The 8,709-nt window shown below is 39.2% G+C and overlaps 1 protein-coding gene across 1 annotated transcript in view; it reads left to right on the top strand.

Annotated features, from left to right (window-relative positions):
- Nucleotides 1-789: 789 nt before the first annotated feature.
- Nucleotides 790-8,709, top strand: part of LOC135526550 (tenomodulin-like) — an 87,182-nt gene continuing 79,262 nt past the window's right edge. The window contains exons 1-2 of the mRNA XM_064955032.1: nucleotides 790-1,040; nucleotides 5,158-5,292. Of these exons, the coding sequence (XP_064811104.1) occupies nucleotides 993-1,040; nucleotides 5,158-5,292 (183 nt within the window). The 5' untranslated portion in view covers nucleotides 790-992. The remainder of the gene's footprint in view (nucleotides 1,041-5,157; nucleotides 5,293-8,709) is intronic.

Here is an 8,709-nt window from a genome sequence, read left to right as displayed (position 1 = left end):
TCCCAGACAACTTCAAGTCTTTCTTTTGCCTGAAAGATTGGAAATCTGCCAAATTTCACCAGATGTTAGTTAGCTTCTTACTTAACTGTTTGCACAGTGCCACATGGCCTTAGACTGTAAAGGTGTCAAACAGCATAGAGTGTCAAATTATAATAGTGTTTCATTGTGTGTCAAAGTAAGCTCTTTGTCGAACAAAGAAACAGGAAATGAATTGGATTCTGTTTAACTGTGTGGGAACATCATCCTTGCTGTCTTTGCTGTCTTTGCTGTGTTTACTGTGCTTGCTGTCTTTGCTGTCTTTGCTGTGTTTACTGTGCTTGCTATCTTTGCTGTGTTTACTGTGCTTGCTGTCTTTGCTGTGTTTACTGTGCTTGCTGTCTTTGCTGTGTTTACTGTGCCTGCTGTCTCTGCTGTCTCTGCTGTGCTTGCTGTCTTTGCTTTGTTTGCTGTGGGTACATTCACTTGAGATTCGTTAGACAGCCAGCCTTCTCTTTCTCATAATTCCATGTATTTTCTGAAACACTTTCAAAAGTTGACTTGTCCTCCAAGAGGAATACAACTTAAAGTAAAATTAGTATAACTCTCCTGACTGTAGTACAGAATCGTATAGTTAAAAACCTACCATGTGTCTCTCTTGTTGTGCTGTGTGTTGTTTTGACCTATATATATTTTTATTACCAGCCCCCATCCCCAGCCTCTTGCCTTTTGGTAGGCTGTCGTTGGCTGACTTGCCAAGTTAAATAAAATGAAGATTTAAAAAAAAAGAAGATATTTCACTCTTTGAGTTTGGAGCACATTTCCGCTGGAAACATCTGCTTTTTTTATAATGGGAATCACGATTGTTTTGGTAATTCCATCCCATCTAAAACATCCCTCCCCTTTCAGTGAAATTACCAATGGAATGAAGTTTGGACTTTTTTCCTTCTAGAGACTCAGTAGTTTTACCAGCTAGAACGGGTGAATCTGAAGGAATTCTCCTCTGGGCTTGCATTATGGAAAATAGCTCTCAGTCCAGCAGTCAACAGGCTCTATGGAAAGATGTGAGTCTTAATGTCTTTTTTGTTGTTGTTAATTGACCATACTATACCGATTGTAGAAATATTGGTAATAAGTAGTAATGAATTCAGTATTTATTTTACTGGGTGATGAAAAGACAATGAATGCAATTACAATGACAACAAATGTCAATATTTTGTCATGCATATTGGGAAAAAACTACCTTACAGAGAATAGAGCCATTGCAATTAGAGCCATTGCAATTGGTATATTGTGAGTTTTAGGTGGGTTGAGAGACCTGAAGGTCATGATGAGGCTAAGATAAATCAAATAAAACAAATGCCTAGAGTTATATCTGACATCATACAGTCACCGAATGTTTTCTCTTTGGAATCACAAATAGAATGGGACTTGATATTGGTGCCTGACTGAGTGTTTCCAGAGGCATATTTTACTCATCTTTCCTCTCCACCTTGCCTCCTTGGGTCCTTGTGTTGTTTATTCTTCCTCAGACTCACCTGAGCCAGGGGACTTTATTCCTCAATAACATGTGTTATCACGTACAGTGAGATTTCAATATGTCTGTGGCTGTTTTTGAGTGCTTATTGCTCTCTGACAGAATAAAAAAACACATTGCCTCTATAATCCATAGATATTCTCCCGAATAATGTGATGTTGGACATAAAGTTCTGCTTCTTAATAGTGACAGTGACTTGCTATTTATTTCATCTGTTGTGTGTCTATGCTTTTGGTACCAAATGAAAATGGTACATTCCAATAAGAGATTAAGAAGCTGTTCATCCATCACACTCTTCTCTCATGTGAGGATTTTGTCAATTGTTACAACGGACTCGCTAAGATGTGAATAGAGGGAATCAATAGGATTGTACTGAATCCAAAGTGGACTACTCTTAGTCCAATCTTGTGGAATAATTTAAACTAGTCTTGTGGAATAATTTAAACGTTTTGTTTGTGTGTTACCTTAATCCACCACAATTCAATAATATGTCTAAGGATGGCAAAAATGCCCACTGCCATGACCCCCCACTGCCCCGTTGTTAAGCTTTTGCAGCTTTCTATTTGTTCTCTATTTGTTTAAGTAAGCGCTCCATCCCTCTCTCTTTCTGTCTCATAACAGCAGGGGTCCTCAGGCTCCCTCATCACAGACTGAGTCCTGCTATAGAGGTACCAACCACCTGGCTGATTGTCAACCCTAAAACCTGATTAACACTGGTCGACTGGCAGTCGCCTGTCTGTAAACGCTCTACTCCTCTCACTTCCTCTCCATCGCCCCCCCCTCTCTCCCTCTCTCTTTCTCTGTGCAATTTATATTCTGTCTAAACTGTACTCGAGTCAAGTTTCCACTGCTTATGCAAGCTGCTGGAGGGGAGAGTAGACTTAGGACACATTTTTTTCCATGCTGGGAGAAATTCTCTTCATGATAGGTATTTCTGGCCCTGTGATTATGTATCCTTCTGTTTCCTATCATCAGACCTTGAGAGGAGACCCGGTGCCTTGATGTGCCACATTGGATGTTTATGGCTACTGCTATGGTTTATCACATACTCTTTGTCATGTAGGGTATGTGGACACCTGCTTGTCGAACATGTCATTCCAAAATCATGGGCATTAATATGGAGTTGGTCCCCCCTTTGCTGCTATAACAGTCTCCACTCTTCTGGGAAGGCTTTCCACTAGATGTTGGAACGTTGCTGCGGGGACTTGCTTCCATTCAGCCACAAGAGGTTAGTGAGGTTGGGCACTGATGTTGGGCCGATTAGGCCTAGCTCGCAGTGGCATTTCAATTCATCCCAAAGGTGTTCGATGGGGTTGAGGTCAGAGCTCTGTGCAGGCCAGTCAAGTTCTTCCACACCGATCAAACCATGCTGAAACAGGAAGGGCTTTCCAAACTGTTGCCACAAAGTTGGAAGCACAGAATCGTCTAGAATGTCATTATATGCTGTAGCATTAAGATTTCCCTTCACTGGAAATAAGGAGCCTGAACCATGAAAAACAGCCCCAGACCATTATTCCTCCTCCAACAAACTTTACAGTGCATTCAGGCAGGTAGCGTTCTTCTGGCATCCGCCAAATCCAGATTTGTCCGTCGGACTGCCAGATGGTGAAGTGTGATTCACCCCTCCAGAGAACGAGTTTCCACTGAGAGTCCAATGGCTTTGAGCTTTACACCATTCCAGACAACCCTTGGCATTGCGCATGGTGATCTTATGCTTGTGTGCGGCTGCTCGGCCATGGAAAACCAATTTCATGAAGCTCCCAATGTTCTTGTGCGGATTTTGCTTCCAGAGGCAGTTTGGAACTCGGTAGTGAGTGTTGCAACTGAGAACAGAACATTTTTACTCGCTATGTGCTTCAGCACTCGGTGGTCCCGCTGTGCGAGCTTGTGTGGCCTACCACTTCGAGGCTGAGATGTTGTTGTTCCTAGACATTTCCACTTCACAATAACAGCACTTACAGTTGACCGGGGCAGCTCTAGCAGGGCAGAAATTTTACGAACTGACTTGTTGGAAAGGTGGCATCCTATGACGGTGCCACGTTGAAAGTCACTGAGCTCTTCAGTAAGGCCATTCTACTGCCAATGTTGGTCTATGGAGATTGCATGCCTGCATTCTCAATTTTAGTCACACGTCAACAACGGGTGTGGCTGAAATAGCCGAATCTACTTATTTGAAGGGGGCTCCACATACTGTATATATAGTGTGCATTATATGTGCATACTAAAATACATACATTTCACTTTTGCATTCTTCATGTTGATAATATGCTTGGATCTGTCAGGGATGAAAGCCAGATAGAAATCCAGACGTGGAGAGAACTATCTGTCCATCTCTATAAATCCATATTCTTGCTGGTTATTAGATAGACATTAGTCATCAAACATTGGCATCATCATATTCTTGATCATAACATCATCTTATCACCTTATAAGCAAGTTTAGTGTAAATTATGACTCAATAAGTATAGTCTATAGAAGCCCAATATACATATTTAGCAAGCACCTAGCAAGCACGATGACAGTCATTCAATTCTACCTTAATTCATAGTTGTTGATTAACCATTTGTTCTGCATTCCTAAACAAGATATTGTGTTTGAACAACGTGTACTGTTTATCATTGCCTTAGATGCAAGAAGATGGATGAATTATTTTTTAAGGAACAGCAATTTTGCTAATCAAAGTTAGCTCCGTTTTCGATGTCTTCTTTTCATGGTCCTCGGAAACCTTTGAAAGCAGTCCAGTGTGAATTGGAACATTTCATTCCCTCACCCCTGGAGCTTTGAGGGGCAACAAGCGCCCTGTTTAATTCATGTGTGGCCTTGAGCTCTGGGAATTGAGTCCAGTGGGGAGAGTTTAATTGGAGGAAACATTTAATAAACGTGACCTTTTAGTATCTCTGAAGCACTGCAGATTTTCCATATGCTGATTATTTACTTTGTGCGGGCATAGTAAGGTACTTCCAGAAAGTAGTTGTTCAAAGTTGCAAGCATATGTTTATCACCAACTTCATCAATGGAAGCCTGGAAACAGAGAGTAAGGAGATGTACAGGTGGCAGGTTGCCTATTTTTCAATCTCCAATTCCTCTTTCAGATGCCTTCTCCTAGTTTTCTCAAGGGACTGCAATGTTGTGCAAGGTTCAAAATGACATGCTGAACCGCATTAATACTACAATAGAGAAGTATGTGGGGGTTTTATTGATATAATTATTGATATAATATTTCTGCAATGTTGTAGAGTAGGCCTATAGAGGCTATGGAGAGTAAGCAACATTAGGAATCTTGCATCAATAAATGGTTGTCAGACACTATTTCAATTATGTCATGTTATAATGTGATTATTACAATGTTATAACACTACCATTGGAATAACAAAATCCTCACTGAAGGTGTATACCAAGTGTTGAGAGACTATTTGAAAGTTTTAAATTATAGTTACTTCTTCAACGACATTATATGATATGTACATTAACCACGCTGAGATGTGAATGGATTGGCAGTGCTTCTCAGGTGCTTCTACACCTGCTTTGCTTGCTGTTTGGGGTTTTAGGCTGGGTGTGCAGCACGTTGATATATCGGCTGATGTAAGAAGGGCTATATAAATACATTTTATACCATAACATTTGATTTCAAATGTTCTCCCTAGGTGGAGGTCGGAAAAGAGAAGAAGACCAGGTACCGGAGTTACCAGCGAGGAGCCCTGATTCTAGGGGTGGTCTTCTTGATGTTAACCCTGGGCATCTTCAGCCTCAGACACTTCTGGAGCCCAAGTCTGGGGAGGGTAAGGCCTGGTTTATGTCTGTAACAGTAGTATTGCTTCATGATTCATGATTCAAAATATTTGTTGTTTTAGCTTGTTATCGGAGTCATAAAGTTGAATGGCCTTTTTCAAGTTCCATCAACTTTGAATTTCAAGCTATCCTAATTTACACCAAATTTACTTTGACTAAGTCAACTTCACCATTTGTCATTATAACCTACTATTCCTATTTGAATCAAGTTCAACTTTAGTTAGGATAACTTAAACTTTAAACTTAAGATAACTAGCACCAAATTTACTTTGACTAATAAAATAAAGTCAGGTCAACTTTATAGTCAGTTTAACCTACTATTTATAGTTTAACTTCTTGGCGCACCCATCCTGTTAGCGGGATCATTTTCGTCAACATCCGCTGAATTGCAGAGCACCAAATTCAAATTAAATTACTAAAAATATTTAATTTTCATGAAATCACAAGTGCAATATAGCAAAACACAGCTTAGCTTGTTGTTAATCCAACTGGCGTGTCAGATTTCAAAAAAGCGTTACAGCTAAAGCAAACCAAGAGTTTATGTAAGCATATCTCCCCCAAGAGACAAAACATTACAAACAGCTAGCAGCAAAGTAGATTGGTCACAAAAGTCCGAAAAGCAATCAAATGAATCGCTTACCTTTGATGATCTTCGGATGTTTGCACTCACGAGACTCCCAGTTACACAATAAATGTTCCTTTTGTTCCATAAAGATAATTTTCATATTCAAAATACCCCTATTTGGTTGGCACGTTTTGAAATCCACAGGCTCAAGCGGTCACGACGGGACAGACGAAAATTCCAAATATTATCCGTAAAGTTCGTAGAAACATGTCAAACATTTTTCATATTCAACCCTCAGGTTGTTTTAACAATAAATAATCGATAATATTTCAACCGGACCATAGCTTTTTCAATAGGAGAGAGAGAGAAAATGTCTGCTCCAAGCTGTTGCGCATGCGAAACTCTGCTGGCACCCAGCCATCCACTGATGCGATGTGATCGTTCTCGCTCATTTTTCAGAATAAAAGGCTGAAACTATGTCTAAAGACTGTTCACAACATGTGGAAGCCTAGGGAAAGGAATCTGGTTGATATCCCTTTAAATGGAGGGAAGGCATGCAATGGAACAGGGAGCTTTCAAAATAAGAGGCATTTCCTAGTTGGATTTTCCTCCAGTTTTCACCTGCAATATCAGTTCTGTTATACTCACAGACAATATGTAGACAGTTTTGGAAACGTTAGAGTGTTGTCTATCCTAATCTGACAATTATATGCATATTCTAGCTTCTGGGCCTGAGAAATAGGCAGTTTAATTTGGGTACGTTTTTCATCCAAACATCAAAATACTGCCCCCTACACTCAACAGGTTAATCAATTTAGTAGAAATAACTAGCCTCCATTTTTAAATGACTTCATATTTTCAATTAATCTAACTTACTATCAACTTAAGTAGACTATATATACATTGACATAACAACATTAACCCTGACCATAATAATTATATAACACAGATTTCAGTAGGGAACCTTATGCTCCCATCTGTCGCTTGCTCAATGTGTGAGCTTTTTCACCAGTTTCAAACCTGGCAGTGCACTCAGTTAAGTCAACCAACCAACACAACACTTTAACTACAACAACGTTCTCAGTAACGGTTAAAGAAAAACATTTATTGTTAACATGTGGTTGTTTATCTACCTTCGTTGAATTCAGTAAGTGAAGTTGTTCTGGATAAAGCATCTGCTAAATGACCAAAATGTACAGTGAGGCAAAAAAGTATTTAGTCAACTAAAAAGAAGAAGTTACAGGTCTGTGAGAGCCAGAAATCTTGCTTGTTTGTAGGTGACCAAATACTTATTTTCCACCATAATTTGCAAAGAAATTCATTAAAAATCCTACAATGTGAATTTCTGGATTTTTTTTCTTCTCATTTTGTCTGTCATAGTTGAAGTGTACCTGTGATGAAAATTACAGGTCTCTCTCATCTTTTTAAGTGGGAGAACTTGCACAATTGATGGCTGACTAAATGCTTTTTTGCCCCACTGTAAATGCCAAAATTAATGGTTGCATTATTCTAAGAGCTCAGCAACCGCAAAATAAGTTGAAGTCATCTGAACTTGACAATTTCAGTCAACATAACTCTTATGTTTCTTCATTAGATTTTACTTTTTGGTTGTGAATTTCGAAGTTGAGTAAACATGTAGTTCTTAGCTGATTCAACTTGATTTCATAAGTTAAGACAATTACAGTCAACACGACTGTTATGTTGCTTCAGTTGTTTTGACTTCATGGTGAATTTCTAAGTTGAGTAAACACATTGTTTGTTGCTAACTCAACTTAATTTAATAAGTTATGACATTTTGAGTGAGTTGAAGTCAACTTAATTCATCTATTTTTTCAACCCAATTTTGCAAATTTTCTTGGCTACTTAAAATTTGTAATTTTAACTGAATCTCAATATTATTTGTTTACAATGTACACTAGAGTCATATTAAAGGTTTAGTCTAGGGAGGGTAAGGCTTGGCTTATGTCAGTAACAGTAGTATTGCTTCATGATTAACCAGTACACTAGCGTTGTGGTAAAGGTTTAGTCTGGGCCTCAGCAAGGTAAGGCCTGGCTCATGTCAATAACTGTGGAATGTCATAATGACTCATTGTATTGCTTCACAATAAACCAGTATGGTGGGTTTCCATCGCTCTTATCAAACTAGCTCATGTCTGACCTTGATATGGGTTGAAATTTACACATCCGTTCATCCTTTTCCACCATGAAAACAGCTACGTATATTGATGTCATGCTTCAATGCTGTATGGCCCAGCTGTTAATGGAAAGTTAGAATTGTTAGGACTCAGGATAAAAGACCCACTCAAGCTTTTCCTGACCAAATCCTATCTATGACTTCCATGGAAATTGTGTTGAAATGGAGAGAGATGGCCACACAAAGAGCCAAGACAGCCTTCGTCGGCAGTCAGTATAATATTGCACTGAATTTAAAAGCTCTATTGGCTCTATCGAAGCTCTATCGAAAAGACAGCTGTGGTTTGAAATGACTTTCTCAATGTCTTGGTTTTCGCATATGTAATTTGAAGAAGCTGTCATGTTATACGATGATATCTCTTGTTGGAAATGTTTGATTGCAGCGTCATTTATCATTTTGTCTATTAACTTCTCTCTACTCACAGTGTAAATATGTTTACGCAATTGGTGCTCCTGATACCTCTGTCCAATCAACCTTAATTGCGGTTGACCACATTGGCAGCACTAGAACTCAAGCCTCTTCATGTTATAATTGGAGTAAACTCTTGTCTGAGCCATTCATCTTGTGAAAATCCAATTCACTCACTTTTGATGGAGAGCATTTTCACTCCACTTCTTTCCCCCAGATTCCCCATGGGGGGAAAAAAGC

The sequence above is a fragment of the Oncorhynchus masou genome, chromosome 32 (genome assembly GCF_036934945.1).
Source record: "Oncorhynchus masou masou isolate Uvic2021 chromosome 32, UVic_Omas_1.1, whole genome shotgun sequence".
Classification (NCBI taxonomy): Eukaryota; Metazoa; Chordata; class Actinopteri; order Salmoniformes; family Salmonidae; genus Oncorhynchus; species Oncorhynchus masou.
This window is presented reverse-complemented; position numbering and strand designations above follow the sequence as displayed.